Consider the following 20,193-nt stretch of genomic DNA (forward strand, 5'->3'; position numbering starts at 1 on the left):
CACCAGATACACCAGAATCCTGGCACCTGGACTTGGTCCGGTTGGCTCTGGAGTGTGATATCCGCCTGGGGATGGAAAGTACTGTCATTCCTAGGAATAATATTGCTTATAGTATTCAGTTGCTGTCTCTGTTTACAATGTGGGCCAGCGATTTGCGGCTTGTGCGCCACGTCTTGTATTCCCCGTCCACGTTCACGTTCTCGTACCCGAATGAAAAAAGATGAGCAAATGATGTTATACGAACAAATAGATGGTCTCATAAAAATAGATATATCCTGAAGGGCGCAGTAGGGGCCAAGGAGGGAATGAGGAAATAGAAATTTTTAGGTAGTCAGTGTGACCCCCACTCGCACCCTATCCATGCACCCGTGCCCCATGTATGTCCATGTTATCATGTAATTCCTTTTCCGTGCCTGTTTTAATCATGCCTCTGCATTTCCGTCAAATGTTAGCATGTCAGTTAGTAAGCCCTTTTTGTATAAAGTACTGATTCCACATTCAGGCCTACGTTTCCAATGCATTTACATGGTGCACTTTTAAATAACGCGAAGCACACGTTTTCCACGTTTTTCTGGCTCAGTCGAGCCAGGCCCTTAATTGAGGCTCCGAGCCTCTTCTGTCTCTGAAAGCTGCAGTTTAGGTATGCATCCCTGACCTCTACCTTACTTCCTGCCCAGCGAAGCGGTGCCCGGCTCGGCCTGGCCTGCCTGCCAAGACGGTATTTTGCCTACAGTTATCTGCTCAGCCTCCGCAAAAACACATTCCAGTCTAGTGAAATAGGTAAACATATTCCCGGCTGCAGAGCAAAGGGCCCTACCTTCCTGTCTCCTTGCAAGTGATTTACCGAACCTGTTGCCATGGTAGACCCATGGCCCCCGTACATTGCATGAAGAACCATATGCACGCACTAGCATTCAGTATTGAACGGCCTCTGCCCGAGAGACCTTTTACTTCAGACAATACATCCTCCAAACACAAGATACCAGATATGCTATAGGTGCAGGTCGTCTTGACATCCCAGACACCAGACTCCTCTACTAGTGCTAAAGTCAAGCCCCCCAGCTCTCCCCAGTTACACGTCAATACCACGTCATGCTCAGTTGCGCGCGCATATGTGGTAAAGGTTTCTGCTGACCCTGCAAACTTTCTCTTTGCATCCACCCACCTATGACATTTCTGTGACATTTCCAGCACACACCTCCGTGTACGCCTCCTTACACGCCTTCTTTTACGCCCATGTGTTCTTATCACTTTCTTTTTCACTTGTTACGCCTACTGTATTCAATGTAACTGTTCAGTTTTACTATATATAATGTGTGATGTTAATAAAATGTTGAATATCCCTTCCTGAACCTTAGTGGTGATGGAACCCGATGTCCAGTGACTCGAGCCACTTAATTAAAGCCCGTATGACTCAGATACCACGGGCTCTGCCTCTCATTTATTGAGCTATCCTTATTGTCATTTAATGTATAGAAAAATAGTCCCGGTAATTTTATTTACCACAGGATTCACGCCGGTGGCAGACCGGACAGATCCCATAACCTTCATTATTGATCCTGCACTCTTCTGAAGTGAAATACTCGGCCGGGCAGCATTCACCAGCGGGGTTTATGTAAAATAAGGGATCCTTTTTGCTTGTAAACACATAGCCAGAATATCATTTTAGTGAAGAATGAATTTCATTCACCTTCCTTCTGTTCTAAATAGAGATTTATTTTCTGGGCCAAGGGTCCAGAACTGTAAAACAGATTTCTGAGTTCTATTTTTTACGTGCTATCAGGTTAGTATCAGGTAAAAAAAAAAGGTCAAATAAACTATACTAGGTGATCAAATGTTCATGAGTTCATCGTGGGGCTGCGTATTGGTGCAGCCAGAGGCAAGGAGGTTTGCGGCCCCATATTTGCCCAGTGATTTGGCCGCTCTGGTGGCAAATTTGGTGAACCGAATGTTCAGCTTTGTATTTTCAGAGCTCAAGGTGGCTATTATCGCCTGGCGAAATGTACGAGGTCCAAGTTTGTTCCATTCGTCACGCAGTAAGTTCCTCCTGTCATTGAGCAATGAGGGACACGCGCAGGTTATGTGCTCCATTGCTTCAGAGTGGTAACCGCATTTTCTACATTCGGTACTGACATTTAAGTAAATGCTTTAAAAAAGGCCATTCTCCCAATCTCAGGACCATACATTTTAACTTCCAAAAGAGTGCAAACATACATGATAAATAAGATGATTTAACGCCCAGTTTGAAGTCAAAAATAACCTCCCAGGCATGTTTCCTTCTAGAGCGATTTGCCCTGTCTGAATGAAAGGACCATAGCTGGACACTTCACTTAATAAATGTCTTTAACGCCGGCTGTAACGGATTTGTTCCCCAGTATTCCTTGACGCCGAGTAGCTGCAAGGAATGGTTGAGATGATGCCCTGTTTTTGGCTGGATTGGCTGTTTAATATTTAATTCCAAAATCTAACCTCTAAGCTGCCTTCCCGGGAATTGCTCAGTCTATTGCAATGCTTGATAAACGTGCCGACCGTAACAACATGATGGTCTTATAGTCCACGTTCAATTTGGACTTGCGACGAGGATCTTGGCAGGCGCCCTGCTCATTTAAAAATGTTGGTGGTTAGTTTGTTTAGAAGGGTACTTAATGCACCCGTCATGATCTCATGCCCATATGATAGGGAGTTGGTTATCTTTGCCTTCATCACCTTTAGCAATGGGGTTAGGCTTGGGCCAAGTAGTTGTTTCGAAAGTTTCGCTGAGGCAACCTTGAGTGACCAAGCTTTTGTCCTTACTGCCTCTTTCTGCTTTGAAAAGGAGCCTCTGGCGTCTTAAAAAATTCCCAAATATTTGTAATAAGATACTGTTTCAATGTTTTTATTATTAAAGAACCACCCACCTCTCTGCTGCGTCCGCTTCCCAAAATAAATTATTTTTGTTTTTGGCAAATTTAGTTCAAGGGAGTTTATTGTTGTGTAGGGGTGCAGCTGATCAAGTAACCTCTGTAGTCCTACTTTTGTATGTGTCAGTAACACAAGGTCGTCAGCATATACCAGGTTGCTAATGCGAGATCCGTCTATTTGAGAGGGATGAGAATGGACATTGGTAAGTAAAGGAGATAGGTCTGAAATAAACAAGTTAAAAAGGGGTGGAAATAACACGCAGCCTTGTTTGACACCGCTATTGGTTGAAATCTTCCTTGAAACATGGCACCCATCTCCCAACTTCATTCTAATCCAGGTTTTCGAATAAAGTTGAATTATGTTTTTTAAGAGGGCTGGGGTATGCCCCAGCTCTCTAAGTTTTAGCCACTGTAGGTCCGCTGCACCCAGTTAAAAGCCGCTTTGAAGTCCACAAAGCAGCAGTGAAGTTGGATACCTGGGACTCCTGCTTTCTCCATCAAAACAGATAATGCAAGTAGGTTTCTGGTTGTTCCAGAGTTCGCCACAAAGTCGATTTGGTTGAAGGGAAGGTGCTTTGTTGATTCAGCTTAGGCCGACAGCTCTTCCAACAAAATACTGGGATAGTATTTAAATTCGATGTCAAGGAGAGCTATCATTCGGATGTTCTCTTTCCACTTTTATAGATTGGGTGGATAATAGCGCCTTTCCAGGACTCTGGGATGTTGTGGCCAAGAGGTCCGACCACAAATCTACGTCCGATTCAAACAAGGCCTGAGGAATACCGTTAGGCCCAGGAGCTCCTTCTGGCCTTGCTTTTCTGATTGTACGGGCAATGTTGTTTCTTAACACTTCTGGTGTCATCATGGTCTCTGTCAGTGGGTCTTCGCTTTGCTCTTTTCCGTCAAATGTTTTTGCTTCTAGGACATGATTAGCTAAGTTGCTAGGCTTGGTCTTACCTATGTGTTTGGCTTCCAAAGGTAATAACTCCAAATTAGTTGATGGGGGGGCAAGAATGACCGCCCCTGTTTGGGTGGTCGCGGAAATGTTTAGATAAAAACTGAGTCCATTCTTCAGAGGTTATATTTGCGCTACCATGCTCACTTCTACCTAAAGGACACCTGTTAACTAGAGACCAGAACAACTTTGTGTTGGAGTTCTTGCTTGCGTGAACCAGCTTCAGCCAGAACTGATCAGACGCTATTTGTTTGTCCCTTTAAATAGATGATTTGAAAGCTTTTTGTGCTTGCTTGTAGTTGTTAAATAAGCTTGTGTTTCCTGGGTGTTTCCTAGCCAGGCATAGGGCCATGTTTCTTTGAGATTTTTACTTTTTTGTCACTAATAAAATGCGAGGTTGTGTAATGTGGTGACGAGTACAGCTCGTAGACGGGAATTTGGACTATCAATGCAAGGAGGTTCAGCACTATATGATATAGTAAACACATGTCATATTTTCATAATTCCAAAATTGATTAGCATACAAAGAAACATCCAAGTCCACGGTGTATTTTATCTTGAGATGGCTTCTCTTTATTTTTTTTAAAAGGATTCTTTCTTTATTTCTTAATTTTTCCAAGAGAAAATGTTCATAACCAATAACCATAGCCAGGCTACTTTTAGTCCACTTAGTGCCAGTCTCCCAATGGGTTTCCTGATACTTCATGTTATTCCTAGCTGTAGGGAAATAAAGAATATTACAGAATAGACACTTTCATTGATGGGGATGGTGGAGTGCTCGTTGATTTTTTTTAGGTTTGAAGATTGACAAAAGCTTTTTGCACGTTCACTGTCATGATATAGCTTTTCACCTGTGTGCCTTGGCTGATGAATCCTTAATGTTGAAGAATCACGAAAGCTACTTCCACATTCCCTGCAATGGTATGGTTTTTCTACAGTGTGTGTTTGCTGATGTCTATGTAGGACTGATAAGCGACAAAATCTCTTCCCACATTCATTGCACTGGAATGGTTTTTCTCCAGTGTGTATTTGCTGATGTCCATGTAGGTCTGATAAACGACAAAATGTCTTCCAACATTCATTGCACTGGAATGTTTTTTCCCCTGTGTGTGTTTGTTGATGATACATTAATCCTGAAGATGAACTAAAAATACTTCCACATTCACTGCACTTGAATGGTTTTGTTGTAGAGATTCTGCACATACAGAACTATGCACAAGAAAATAGGCCGTTAGGGCATGATTGGTTGTACTGCACTTACACCTAAGAACCTACAATCCCTGGACCGACTAGCTACAGTGTCTCAGCTCCCCAGACCTTCCAAAGATACCTAATGCTTAGACAAACCGAGACCAAGGACATCCTGGCCTCTCGGTCGCGGTACCAATGCGCACCCTTTTGCTCACTCACCCTTGCTTATCCACACTAAATAATGCAGAGTCTATGTAAAGTTTAAAATGTTTATTTTTCAACTAACAAACTCTGTGTGTTGTTCAATAATGCAGTAAACAAGCTAGCACCAGCAGAATAATACATAAGATAAAAACAATGATCAAAGGTACGATGCCATAAAATAAGAAGGGGGTGATAATTCTGAATGACCAGGGGATATTACGGCTATATTGCCTAGACCACCCTCTCCTGGTAGGATTATGTATATTAAATAAAAGAAGATCTCTGGGCCAATTCTGGGGAAACCCTGACAATAGAACGTAGGAGTAAGGTTGCATCATAGGATCAGCAAGGCTCTAGTTCGTAGAAGGAAGTCTTCCGTCTGTCTTGAGAAAGCTGCTTTGTGTTAGTATAATGCAAGCATTTCTCAATCGTGCCAAGAAGTGCATAATGTTATGTCTAGGTAATACGGAATGACCAGAACTGGAAAGCACAGTGGCTTATTTTTCGACCTTGTACGCTGAGAGCAAACTATAACAATATGAGCTCATGTGAGCACAAAGGCGTCTTGCCCAAGAAGATAGTGTCACGCGCAAAAATAAAAAGACAAACAGCTAAAATGGTTGCTGATTCAGGCTAACTTTAGCAAAGAATAGTGTGACCCTAGGGGCCACACTACAGTTTTTCCCCAGTGTGTGCTCGCTGATGCCGTTTTAGATTTTTATAATTGACAAAAGCTATTCCCACATTCATTGCACTTTAATGGCTTTCCCCCAGTGTGTGTTTTCTGATTCTGTTTTAGGCTTGATAAGCGAAAAAATCTCTTCCCACATTCATTGCACTGGAATGGTTTTTCCCCAGTGTGTGTTTTCAGATGCTGTTTTAGGTTTGATAATTATTAAGAAAAAAGGGGTGACCCTGTGTCTCTCAGAACCTGGGTAATTAATGGTTAATTAAAGAGTGGTTCTGTTGGGTAGAAACACAAATAATTTACAACTGCTGTTTAATGCAATCAAAGAATCAAAGAATCCCATAGGTACTCGGCCTTTGAAGAATGTTGACGTTTTGACCCTTCGGCGCCCATGTCTAAGGTCGCGGTGGGTCTTTCTCAAGACGGATGCTGGGAGTGCGAAGCACGACAGTCCAATCTTCCAGGTTGGTCTGAATCGCCTGAAATGGGAGGGCGCAAAGGCCTCAAATACGGATCTGCTGGTGGATCGTGTCACTGGTATGTGGCGCTGCTTCGCATCAGTCGGCTGCGGTCTGTCAGCTCTGCGGCCGCGACCTTAGACACGGGTGCCGAAGGGTAGAAACGTTGACATTCTTCAAAGGCCAAGTACCTCTAGGATTCTACCAAACTGAAATAAATAAATAAGAATCTCTAGAAATATACCAGCATATGGCCTTCAGAAAATAGAACACTTGTATATATTTGTACATATCGATTGTATTGAATTGTATCTTCACTGTATATATTTCTTTACCACGTGATCACTATTCACCATTGTCACATTTTTGCACTTTCAATTTATATTGACAGTCATTGCACTTACTGAATGAAACATCAATTTGAATGAATTTAATTCAGATAAATACACAGTACAACGAATTGCTCACAGGTCTCTTTTTCATTCAGTGTAAGGGCTTTATTTTTCAGAGGAGACACGTTTTAGGTTTGATAAGCAACAACATCTTTTCCCACATTCACTGCAATGGTATGGTTTTTCTCCAGTGTGTGTTCACTGATGAATCCTTAATTTTGAAGATTCACTAAAACTACTCCCACATTCACTGCAATGGTATGGTGTTTCCCCATTGTGTGGTCGCTGATGTCTATGTAGGTCTGATAAGCAACAAAATCTCTTCCCACATTCATTGTACTTGAACGGTTTTCCCCCAGTGTGTGTTTTCTGATGCTGCTTTAGGTACCATAATTTACAAAAGCTCTTCAGACATTCACTGCAATGATATGGTTTTCCCCTTGTGTGTGTTGTTTGTTGATGATACATTAATCCTAAAGAAGAACTAAAACTACTTCCACATTCAACGCAATGGTATTGTTTTCTTAGCTGTAGGGAAAAAAACAATAGCAGACCATAGGCACTTTTATAATTTTTCAAATATATGTGTTTGTCTTCTTTCCTACTAGTTCAGTCTTCTATCCTCTGCTTTTTATCTACTGGTATTTGAATGTCCAGCATAACTGTAATTTCATCAGTTTCTAGAATTCCTTCATCTCACAATAACTGCACATTTTTGCTTCAGTGCACACCCACAGATGGGGAAGTGTTATTGTTGATGTACTTAAATTATTACCAAATTCACTGCAGCTCTATGTTTATTTCTATATGTGTTCAGTGATGATGGAATTCTCACGGATGTCTGCGTAGGTTTTAAAATGGGCAAAAGCATTTTGGGCATTCATTGCCATGATATGGCTTTTCTCCTCTGTGTGTTCGCTGATGTCTATTTAGGTCTGATAAGCAACAAAATCTCTTCACACAATCACTGCACTGGAATGGTTTTCCCCCGTGTGTGTGCGCTGATGAATTCTTAGGGTAGAAGATTCACTAAAGCTACTTCCACAATCACTGCACTGGTATGGTTTTTCCCCTCTGTGTGTTCGCTGATGAATCCGTAATGTTGAAGATTCACTAAAACTACTTCCACATTCACTGCGCTTGAATGATTTTTCCGTGCGTGTTCGCTGATGCCATTTTAGGCTTAATAAACATATAAAGCTCTTCCCACATTCATTGCACTTGAATGGGTTTTCCCCATTGTATGTTCTCTGATGGTGTTTTAGGCTTGATAATTGACTAAACCTCTTCACACATTCACTGTAATCGTATTTTTTTTTCCCCAGAATGTGTTTTCTGATGATTTTTTAGGTGTGATGATTGACAAAAGCACTTCATACATTCACTGCCCTTGTATGGTTTTTCCCCTGTGTGAATTCTCTGATGGTATTTTAAGCCTGTTAATCGACAAAAACTCTTCATACATTCACTGCACTTAAATGGTCTTTCTCCAGTGTGTGTTCGTTGATGAACCCTCAATGTTGATGAGGCACTAAAACTACTTCCACATTCACTGCAATTATATGATTTTTCCCCTGTGTGTGTTGGTTGATGATTCCTTAATCCTGAAGAGGAACTAAAACTACTTCTACATTCACTGCAATGATATACGTTTTCCCCTGTGTGTGTTTGTTGATGATTCCTTAATCCTGAAGCGGAACTAAAACTACTTCTACATTCACTGCAATTATATGGGTTTTCCCCTGTGTGTGTTCGCTGATGATTCCTTAATGCTGAAGATTCTCTAAAGCTATTTCCACATTCACTGCAATGGTATGGTTTTTCCCCAGTGTGTGTTCTCTGATGCCGTTTTAGGTGTGATGTTTGAAAAAAGCTCTTCACACATTCACTGCACTGGAATGGTTTTTCCCCGGTGTGTGTTCTCTGATGGTATTTTAAGTCTATTAATCGACAAAAGCTCTTCATACATTCACTGCACTTAAATGGTTTTTCCACCATGTGTGTTCGCTGATGATTCCTTAATGATGCTGAAATCCTAAATCTACTTCCACATTCACTGCAATGGTATGGTTTTTCTCCATTGTGTGTTTGTTGATGATGCCTAAATCCTGAAGAGCTACTGAAACTACTTCCACATTCATTGCAATGGTATGGTTTTTCTCCAGTGTGTGTTCGTTGATGAACCCTTAATGTTGATGAGACACTAAAACTACTTGCGCATTCACTGCAATTATAGGGTTTTTCCCCTGTGTGTGTTCGTTGATGAACCCTTAATCCTGAAGAGGAACTAAAACTACTTCCACATTCACTGCATTGATATAAGTTTTCACCTGTGTGTGTTCGCTGATGATTCCTTAATCCTGAAGAGGAACTAAAACTACTTCTACATTCACTGCAATGATATGGTTTTTCTCCAGTGTGTGTTCTCTGATGCTGTTTTAGCTGTGATAATAGACTAAAGCGCTTCAGACATTCACTGCAAGAATATGGTTTTTCTCCACTGTGTGTTCTCTGATGCCGTTTTAGGTATGATAAATACATAAAGCTCTTCCCACATTCATTGCACTTGAATGGTTTTTCCCCAGTGTGTGTTCGCTGATGACTCATGAGTTTTGATGATTCCATAAAACTACTTCTACATTCACTGCAATGATATGGTTTTCCCCCTGTGTGTGTTCACTGATGCTTTTTTAGGCCTGATAATTGACTAAAGCTCTTCAGACATTAATTACATTTGTATGGCTTTTCCCCGGTGTGTGTTCTCTGATGCAGTTTTAGGCTTGGTAAATATACTCTGTGTTTAATATAGCAGAACCCCCATTTCTTTTAACTTTCAGTTAACTGTGCTTTTCGCTGGTTGCTGTGGAATGGCCTGAAAGAGTTTACAGTACACCTCTAGCACTGAATGGTGGTCTGATATCACTTTAGGAAGCAGAGTACTGCTGTAACCACCTCATGATCCGAGCTGGTATTGGACATGTTTACACAAGAAGTGGTTGATCAGTGTTGCCTTAATTTTCTAGAGGTCATTTCTTCATCATGAGGCACGGAGGTGCACAGCTGAGACTCGTAGAACCACCGAATTGCCCTTGACGGTACTTCAAAGATCTGACAGTTTATGTTCAGGTTCGGCTGTCTCTGTCGGCACTTATGTTTTCCTGAATACTGGAACTCAATGTTTCGGACTTTGCTTTTGAAGATTTACAGTATTATCTTCAGTATTCTTAAACATTTTGTGCCATCAAGGATTGTTTTCTGTCGGATGTAAAGAGATTTCAATTACTTAAATGGAAAATACCAGAATGTGCATATACAATTTTTAATTGATCGTAAAAGCATCTAATTTATTACAATTGTTGAAACTTATGAAGACATATTTAAGACACATTTAACCATACAGAGATATTTGCATAAAACTTCCTTTGAACATGCCACAATCTTATTAATTTCAGCAAAGTGGAGAAGTGTGGCTCAATGCTTAGAGCGGCAGACCTTTATGCAGAACGCTGGCCAGGGACCAGGGTTCGATTCCCGCCTCGGCGGGTTTCGGCCTTAAATTCCTCTGACCGGATATTCTCGCCTCAGTGCCGATTCTAAGCATGGGTCCCACGCTGCAACTCTGGGCAATAGCTTGCTTAGTCTCCACAAAGGCCCCCTGATACACAAGGGATGCCTGGTTTCACCATGGGATGCCCAGGAGTGGACACCCCACAAGGAAAAGCCAGGAGGGGTTCCCTTGTGGGAGGAGTACAAGCACCGGGATGCCTCCGGGTCACTGTTCGCGCTATACAAATACACCACATTTACATTTACACAAAGGTGTTCATAGAGTAACTTAGCAAACAAGCATTTACAATGCAACAGTCTCGCCTTTGCCAAAGTTAGAGCTATTGGCATTGTAAATGACACATTTTCTATTTATGTGTTGGTTTTAAAAACAGATAAATAAATGGCATTGTCATTACAATGTCAATAGTTAAATCTCTCGCAAATGCGAGACCTATTGCATTTGCACCCACCCACACACCCACAGAGAGCCACACACACACACACAGAGAGCCCCCCCACACACACACAGATAGCCCCACACACACACACACAGAGCCCTACCCACACACAGCCCCACACACAGCCACACACACACAGCCACACACACACAGCCACACACACATAGCCACACACACACACAGCCCCACACATACACAGCCCCACACACAGCCCCACACACACACACATCCCCACACACACAGCCACACACACACACAGCCACACACACACACACACACACACAGAGCCCCCCCCACACACACACAGAGCCCCAAACACAAACAGAGCCCCACACACACACAAAAGCCCCAGACACGCACACAGAGCCCCAGACACACACGCAGAGCGCCGCAGACACACACAGAGCGCCCCAGACACACACACACAGAGCCAGACACACGCACAACGGCCCCCACATACACAGTGCCACACACACACAACGAGGAACAGGTGGGCAGAAAAGCGAGCACAACGAGGCAACAAGGGGTGGGGGGCAGAAAAGCTAGCACAACGAGGAACATGGGTGAGGGGGCATAAAAGTGAGCACAATGAGGCAACAGGAGGGTGGGGGGGCAGAAAAGCAAGCACAATGAGAAACAGGGGGGTGGGGGGCAGAAAAGCGAGTACAACGAGGCAACAGGGGGTGGAGGGGCAGAAAAGCCAGCACAACGAGGCAACAGGGGGGTGGGGGGCAGAAAAGTGAGCACAACGAGGAACAGGGGGATGGGGGGGCAGAAAAGCGAGCACAACGAGGCACAGGGGGGTGGGGGTGCAGAAAAGTGAGCACAACGAGGGAAAAGGGGGTGGGGGCAGAAAAGCGAGCATATTTAAGACACATTTAACCATGCAGAGATATTTGCATAAAACGTCCTCTGAACAGGCCACAATCTTATTTATTTCAGCAAAGGTGTTCATAGAGTAACTTAGCAAAAAAAGGGCACTCGCATAGCACACATATTCTAGTTACAGCCATAGGTAGATGCATACGGTCAAGGTTTTGTTAAAACAAGAACAGCTGTTGGAGGAAGAGATGGATCAGGAAGACTCAAGACAGTACGGTGGACAGTAGGATGTTGTGCCATACATAAAATCCTATTGTTCACAGAGGTGCCTGGTCTCATTCACAACTAACTCTTTTTTCAGGAGGATTTCCCTTGCTGTTGTCTCAAGGTTTGATTACGGGGGCCTTTTGTGCGCTGATTGTGTTTGGGGCCCGTGTGGCGTAAAGGGGCTCTATCTGATGTTGTTTACTAATTCTGCTTAGATTTCCAGACTGGCTTGGTCTGTCGAATTTCCAAGAGCATCCTATGCCACTGTTCATCCTATCCCCCTATCCCTCTAATCTGGATTCTATCTACCTAACTGCATAATCTAGTTTGACCTAATGTATTTCAACCTCCCCTTTTTATATTTGCAGCTGGGCCCTCTCTTCAGGATTTTCTGTTTTCCACCTAGTAATCGCATGCATATAACGCTGGGAAGCCCACAACAGAAAGAGTACCTTCTTCTCTCTTGACATCTTCTGTCATTATGCTGCTGTTTAATGGGCTGTCTTTGTAGAACGGAGTCATGGAACTTTCATCCAGCCACCCCATGATTTGCTCCATCCCTTCCTTCCTTCATCTGACATACCCCCTTCTCCTCAACTCCCCTCAGCTTCCCCCCACGTGAGCATGTAGTACTCCGGTCCCTCCCCCCTTTCCACTGGATTACCTTTCTCGAAGATCAGTAGACTCCAAACTTGTTCCAGATGGCTGAAATTCCTACACTATCATATATCCCCTAAACTATCTAAAAGTGTGTTCAAGAACTAGAAACACAGGCTTCTCAAATTTCACTCAGAACCCCTTATTTCCACCCCCTATGTCTACACAAATAAAGGAGCTATCATAAGTGACCTTATCTTTTGGCACTAAAAGACCAGCACAATGAAGGAAAGCCCTTTGCTATCTGCTCCGGATCACTGCATCCACTAAAGCCCCCCACGATCTCAGACTCTCTGTAACTCCCTCTATTGTTCGCCAAGCAGAGGCAATCATCTCCCTTTATAATAATGGGATTATCCTCATCCAAGCATCTGAACGCAGCCTAGAATTACTTGATGAAATTTTCCTCTCATCAAACTCTCTGTGATGAATAAGTTTCCCCCTTGACTCAAGCTCATCTTAGCCCTTTAGTCATCCCACGGGTACCTCGTTCTGTATCCACCCCTCTCCCCACTACTTGTATTGATCCACCCCTTTCCCCTCCTCCCTATTCATCTTCGTTAGATTACCCAACAGCATTCATTTACCATTACCCTTGCAACTTGTTTCAACCAACAGCTTTCGTCATAATAGCCTGAGCCCTCATCACACCTCTAGAGCAGCGACCACTGAAATACACTGACTTGATACTAACACATTCGCCTCATCTCTGCCCCTTACCTCTGAACATTTACTTTATTTATTTATTTTTTAATAAAGTTGTATATAGCACGAACATGACCCAAGAGGGTATCAGAGCGATTTACAATAGTAGATGGTAGTATATGGATAGCATAGGTGACTAGTAGTCAACAAAGAATGATCCGCGAGGGAATCAGAACGCTTCACAATACACAGTTATTAAACATTAGGTGGTTGAAGTAGTAAACATACATTCGGTATTCAACTTCAATAAAGAAGATGTAGGAATTATTATAATATATGGATCGCACAGGTGACTAGTGGTCACAATTGAATTAAAGTCTTAGGATGTGAATTTGTTCATTAGAAGCATTTTTACTTCTTTTTTGAAGGAGGTAAAGGAAGAGATTCCACGTACCACTGGAGGTAGGGAGTTCCAAACCTTCGGTGCAATCCCTGAGAATGCTCTGCAACCAGTTCACTTTTTATGGAAGGATTGTGGTTTCAGTAGTAGTGAACTCGCACTTTGCAGTTGTCTGCATCCCCCCGATCGCTCTCGCTTTAGAGCTAAGTAACTGGGGGTTTTGCTATGCAGGGCTTTATGGGTCATGCAAGCGATCTTTAGGTGTATTATTGCCTCGTAGGGCAGACAGTTCCGAACTTTCAAGGTCGGAGAGATGTGGTTATTTCTTTTAGTTCCTGATACCAGTTTGGCCGCAGAGTTAAGCGATGCCCTCAGCGGGGCCGGCCAGTATTTGGGGAGACCGCATAGAGTGGTGCGTCCATAGTCTAATCTTGGTAGCATTAGGGCTTGTACTGCCATTTTTAAGTCGGTCTGTGGGAGGAAGGGTTTAAGTTTCCTTAGTATACTCATCTGGTGATTAGCTCCCTTGGTGGCATTAGTGATTTGCGCCTGCATGTTCAGGTGTTTGTCCATGGTGACTCCCAGGGATTTTGCGGAGTCAATGATGTGCGGAGCACAGTCAAAGGAAGTTATATGTTTCAACCATAAGTCTATCTTGGGTGTGTGATTGGGTGGGGAGATGAGGAGGAATTCAGTTTTTTTGGGGTTAAGCATGAGGTGGTTGCCAGTGAGCCAACTTTGAGTATTCTGCGGAATAGCGTTGAGGGAGAAAAAGTCTTCTGGTGAGGAGATTTTCTTATACAGTTCAGTGTCATCCGCATATAGGTGATATAGAATGTTCGCTGAGTTCAATGCATTTGCCAGGGGTCCATGAGTAGATTAAAAAGAATGGGTGAAAGTGCTGAGCCCCCGCTGTCAGCTCTGATGCATTTGTGACACTCTTTCTCGAAAAACCCTGACACTTGCTATCTCGGAACCCCCTAACATGACCAATAACATGGCGCCTATCGACTCATCAATCTGTTTTTGTGTCCCCGACCCCCACTCCTCAATCAAGACTCCAACTCTATTCCACCCTACCCTGGTTCTCCCAACTCAGCTTCTCCCTAACACCATAAACCAGAGCAGTCTCACCTGGCCTCCTGGCCCACATCACGAGCTCCTGTTCCCACATTACTAATGACGCCAAACTCACTGAGATCTCTCAAGAGCTTCATCAATTTAAGACTGAGGTTTAAAGCCCAATATCTCTCACCTCCGAGCTAGCTAATTGTTGGTGTCCCACCAGGCCGATGGGTAAGAATAGACACTCCCTTTAGCAATCCAATTACAATCACGTTAGACGGATGTCACCCCGCACATCCAATGGGATCTCAGCAATCGCAACGTCTCCTCATTTGACCTGGAAGACAATTCCCCACCCCCACGCCTCCACCCGACCCATCAGGATGAAAGATACTCAATCGGACAACAATATTTACTCCCTCCTCCTTCAGTCAAATCCACATAGAGATCCTAGGCCCAATCCCAGAGCAGGTAACAATTCCGACTTCAAGTAAATTCCCATCACTCAGGCTGCCTCCGCTGTCGCCATACCCCACCTGAAACGTATGCTACTCAATTGCAGATCGGCATCAAAGCACGCAGTGGATATTGTTGACCTTTTCCTTACTCATGATCTTGACCTCATAGTCCTGACTGAAACTTGGCTAAATTACTCCTTCACACCATCGTTCGACATTCTAGCACCGCCCAGCTCCGACATCATCAAATTAGATAGACGAAGCAGACCTGGTGGAGGTAACCCCTGTACTCACAGCAATAATCTCTCTATGAAGCAAGCACAAAACATTACTCTCATCTCGTGTAAATATCTAGGCATCGATATCCTGAGTACAGATAGGCCTTGATACAAACAACATGCATTTTACCACCCTCCAGGAGATAACCTCCCATGCATTGAACAAATTATGGAAATCATCGCAACCAACTGTGGTGTATACTGCGTCCAAATCTTCCTTGGTAACTTCAACCTCTAACGGAATGACCCAAATGACCAATCAGTGATTAGCCTAAAAACCTTCCTAGCTGACCTAAACTTGATCCAAATATGCAAAAGTCCTACCCACAACCATGGATCAACCTTGGATTTAATTATCTCTAAAGCTAATTCCATTCAACTTGAATCTATCATTCCATGTGATTGGACAGACCATCACTGCATCACTTAGCTCATAACTGTCCTAAAAAAAGGTTCAAATAAAAAAATTAGACACTGGAAAAGGAACCCTCGAAACATAAACCTGAATGAACTGACATCTATCAGCAATTACATACTAACCCCTCCCGAGGACATGTCGGATGTCCAGGACCTTACTGATCATTACACTAATTCAATAACAAACATTCTAGACTCTATGGCACCCCTCCAACTAAAAAGAGTATCCACCAAAGACTCCGAGCCTTGGTACAATGGTAGTCTAAACACGGAAAGATGCAATCTAAGATCGGCTGAATGGTCATGGTGATTGTCCTATTTGCTCGAACACCTCAAGTACCTGAGATCTCTAAGAATCATTTACAACAAATGCATACATAGCTGAAAAGCAAACTTTTTTAGGAAACATCTAAACAATGCCAGGAATCGACCTAAAAACTGTTTGAACTTGTTAAATTGCAGTCTAATAGGAAACCCAACCTGCTTTCTGGGTCTAGTCTTGGTATTAAAGGGATTGCATATGGTAAAACAGCTGGCTTCACATGCCCTCTTGAGTTTAGGCTAAGACTGCTTTTGTCCATGCTACCACTAGGATAGCTGGTCTATACGGTTGACTTTACGACCATCACCATAAGGGTTGTTTGGACTGGTGCAAGGTGCTCACTAGAATAGTGGACATCACATATCAGGCCAACTTCTCACATTGGTGGGCAGTGGTTGGGATTTGAGCTTGCTGTTGTTTTACCAGTTGTAATCTTTCATATATCATTTGAAAGATCACATTAGGTACCATAGGTACATATAACAAGACTTAGAATACATAAGTTCTACTGAACCTAGTTGTTGTAGACCAAAGGGCCTAGCACACCCTGACTACAACTCCTAGAGAGGTTAAGTAGGAAACACATAGTGTAAGTAGGTGCACACACCACACCTCACTAGAAAATGTCAACCTCAGGTGAGCCTAGTGTGTCTCTACCTGTGGGAGAAGTCCCTGCCCTCCCAGTTTGACATACTCAGCTTCAGAGAGCTGAGACACACTTGTGTACCACAAGGAAATTGAAACAGGGTTCAAACCCTACCCTTCAGCATTTGATAGACCTCCTAGAGGAGAACGAGGTTAGAAAGGCCTCCAACTCTGGTCCTTCGGGTAATGCAGAAGGCATACCCTCTACAGAAGATGACCTCCCTGCTTCTGAAGAAGAAGTAGAAGAGGAGGAAAAAGAAGGTTCTGAAGTAGGAGTAGACAGCCAGGTACCAGTCAGAAGGCTTAGCCAGGCTAACCTATGCTTACATGGGGATGGAGAATGGAGAAGGGCTACACCTTTCCAGGCCCAACAGTAGACTTAATCCAGGCAATAGAAGGGAGAGATCTCCTTCCAGGGAATCTCTCCTCTCCAATGCCTCAGGAGGTTCTCGCAGGGGAATGGCTTCCCCTCAGTGGAGAGAACACAAGGCAAGGATGAGAGCAGTCCAGATCAGAATAGAGAAGGAGGAAACAGCCCTAGCCCACACTAAACTTGCTTTAGCAAGGGAGCAAAAGTTAAGTGGATAAGATTCCACTGGTGGCAGCAATATCCCTAGAGATAGTGACAGGTCCTATAATGGAAATAGACACCTGAGTATGATAGGGCCCCCCTACAAAGTTGGGGATGACATCCACAAATGGATTACTGCTTTGGAGAGGGCCTGCAAAGTACAGCAGGTACCCCAAAGTCAGTGGGCAGCTATCTTGTGGCTCTCCTTTGAAGAAAAAGGTAGAGTAAAGCTCCTCAAAGTTAGTGATGAAGATGCTAACAATTACACTGTCCTGAAGAGTGCTCTGATTGATGGATTTGGCTTAACCACTGAACAGTACAGGTTGATATTCAGGGATACCCAGAAGACACAGACTCAGGACTGGACTGATTTTGTTGATTGTGCCACTAAGGCTCTGGAAGGCTGGTTGCTGGGAAGTAAAGTTAAGGACTATACAGGATTGTATAATTCGATCATGAGAGAGCAAATCCTTAACAATTGTCAGAACCAGTTGTTGCACCAACACCTGATTGACTCAGATCTGACCTCTCCCCAAGAATTGGGAAAGAAGGCAGACAAATGGGTCAGGACCAGGGTTAAGCAGAAACTCCAGAACCAAGGTGGTGATCAGAAAAAGGCAGACCAAAAGGGTGGGGAACAGAAACAAAAAGACCAGAAGTCTTCTTCAGGCCCCCAAAATACGTCTAATGAGGGGGGGGTCCCAAAATGCCAAGAAAAAGAAGAAAGATGGCCCAAAGAAACTTTGGTGTAATTATTGTAAATCTGCCTCTCACTGGTTTAGTGAGTGCACCAAGAAAGGTATAGCCCCTACCACTGCAGCCCCTAAGGCAACTGCACCCCCTAGTACAGTCAGCAGTGGTAGTTCCCAACCCAAGGCTATAGTGGGGTTAACCATGGGTGCTGAGGTGGATTCTGGCCTAGTCAGGATTCCAACTCAGGCTGTTCTTGTCTGTAATGTGGACATGGCTATGTCCTCAACTGTGAGTCCCAGTACTCTGGTCAAGTACAGGCAAACACCTTTAATCAATGACAAAGTGGCTCAGGCCTACAGGGATACATGTGCCAGTGTCACTATGGTGACACCTAACTTTGTGGACCCTGGACAGATTGTACTGGGCGATAATTACCTGGTGACCAATGCTAGCAATGTCACCACTACACATAGTGTGACAGTTGTTAATTTCTCCTGGGGAGAGGTAACTGGCCTCAAAAGAGTTGTGTTAAGTGCAGAACTCCCGGTTGAATGTATTTTGGGCAATGATCTTGAAAACTCAGTATGGTCAGAAGTGGAGAACAGGACTCATGCAGAGATGTTAGGCATATCAGCTCATGTCCTTGCTGTGACCAGGTCACAGGCCAGAAAGTGCCAAACTGAACAGGTCTTGGATCCTGAAACTATGGACCAAGTACAACCCAATAGGAAGAGCAGTAGGGTTAAGGCTGTGCCTTCCCCCCTGACCTCAAGTGAGGGTTAGCCTTCTCAGGAAGCTGATTATGAGACCCCTGGAGGAACTGTCCCAGAAGAGCTTGAGCCTGAACAGGTTGAGTTTCTTGGGACTGGGGGACCTTCAAGGCAGACTTGAGGCAGGCGCAGTTAGACTGCCCTTCTCTTGAACCCCTCAGACAACAAGCTGCTGCTGAGGCTGCATGGAATGCTTCGGGTACCCATCAAGTGTATTGGGATTAAGGGCTCCTTTAATCAGAGGCTAGAGACCCCACGCCTGGTGCTTCTAGGAGGTTGGTCATACCTTTGGCATTCAGGGGCTTCCTTCTTACCTTAGCACATGATATTCCCCTTGCAGGACATCTTGGCCAGAACAAGACTTGAGACAGGCTTGACCCTCACTTTCACTGGCCCCATATGTCAGAAGATGCCAGGGAGTTTTGTCGCTCCTGTGTAACCTGCCAGTGGCAAGTAAGGTGGCACAACAAAGGCTCCCCTCATACTACTACCTGTGGTGGGGGTACCCTTTGAAAGAGTTGGGATAGACGTTGTTGGACCAATGGATCCCAAAACAGCATCTGGACACAGGTTCATGCTGGTGGTAGTGGATCATGCCACCAGGTATCCAGAAGCTTTTCCCCTAAGGACCACAACAGCACCTGTTGTGGCCAGAACCCTCCTAGGAGTTTTCTCAAGAGTGGGCTTTCCAAAGGAGGTTCTCCCGGACAGAGGTGCAAACTTCATGCCTGGGTATCTGACTGTAATGTGGAAGGAGTGTGGTGTTAATTACAAATTTACTACACCCTACCATCCACAGTGTAATGGGCTTGTTAAAAGATTTAACAAGACCCTAAAGGGTATGATTAAGGGTTTACCTGAAACGCTTAGGCAAAGATGGGACATCCTTCTGCCCTGCCTTCTGTTTGCTTACAGAGGGGTCCCACAAAAGGGGTTTGGCTACAGCCCTTTAGAGCTTTTGTTTGGGCATCCTGTAAGGGGACCCCTGTGTTTGGTGAAGGAAGGATTGGAGTTACCTCTCAAAAAGCCTAAGCTAGACATTGTGGACTATGTACTTGGTCTCCGCTCCCGGATGGCTGAGTACATGAAGAAGGCGTCCAAAAACCTTGAGGCCAGCCAAGAACTTCAAAAAGCTTGGCATGACCAAAAGGCTGTGCTGACTGAGTATGAGCCAGGACAGAAGGTGTTGGTGTTGGAGCCAGTGGCCCCAGCAGCCCTCCAAGACAAATGGTCTGAACCCCACACCATTTTTGAGAAAAAGGGAGAGGTCACCTACTTGGTGGACCTTGGAACCCCTAGGAGCCCCCACAGGGTGCTCCATGTCAACAGACTCAAAGCATATGTTGACAGGGCAGACATGTCAAGTCAAGTCAAGTCAAAGAATTTAT

The 20,193-nt window shown here is 44.0% G+C and overlaps 1 protein-coding gene across 2 annotated transcripts in view; it reads right to left on the reverse strand.

Moving 5' to 3' along the window:
- Nucleotides 1-5,366: 5,366 nt before the first annotated feature.
- The window catches only part of LOC147737708 (uncharacterized), a 72,801-nt gene continuing 57,974 nt past the window's right edge, over nt 5,367-20,193 (reverse strand). For both annotated transcript variants that reach the window (XM_086942430.1, XM_086942431.1), the window contains exon 3: nt 5,367-10,043. In XM_086942430.1, the coding sequence (XP_086798556.1) occupies nt 8,085-9,413 (1,329 nt within the window). In that variant the 5' untranslated portion in view covers nt 9,414-10,043 and the 3' untranslated portion in view covers nt 5,367-8,084. The remainder of the gene's footprint in view (nt 10,044-20,193) is intronic.

The sequence above is a fragment of the Lissotriton vulgaris genome, chromosome 1_1 (genome assembly GCF_964263255.1).
Source record: "Lissotriton vulgaris chromosome 1_1, aLisVul1.2, whole genome shotgun sequence".
Classification (NCBI taxonomy): Eukaryota; Metazoa; Chordata; class Amphibia; order Caudata; family Salamandridae; genus Lissotriton; species Lissotriton vulgaris.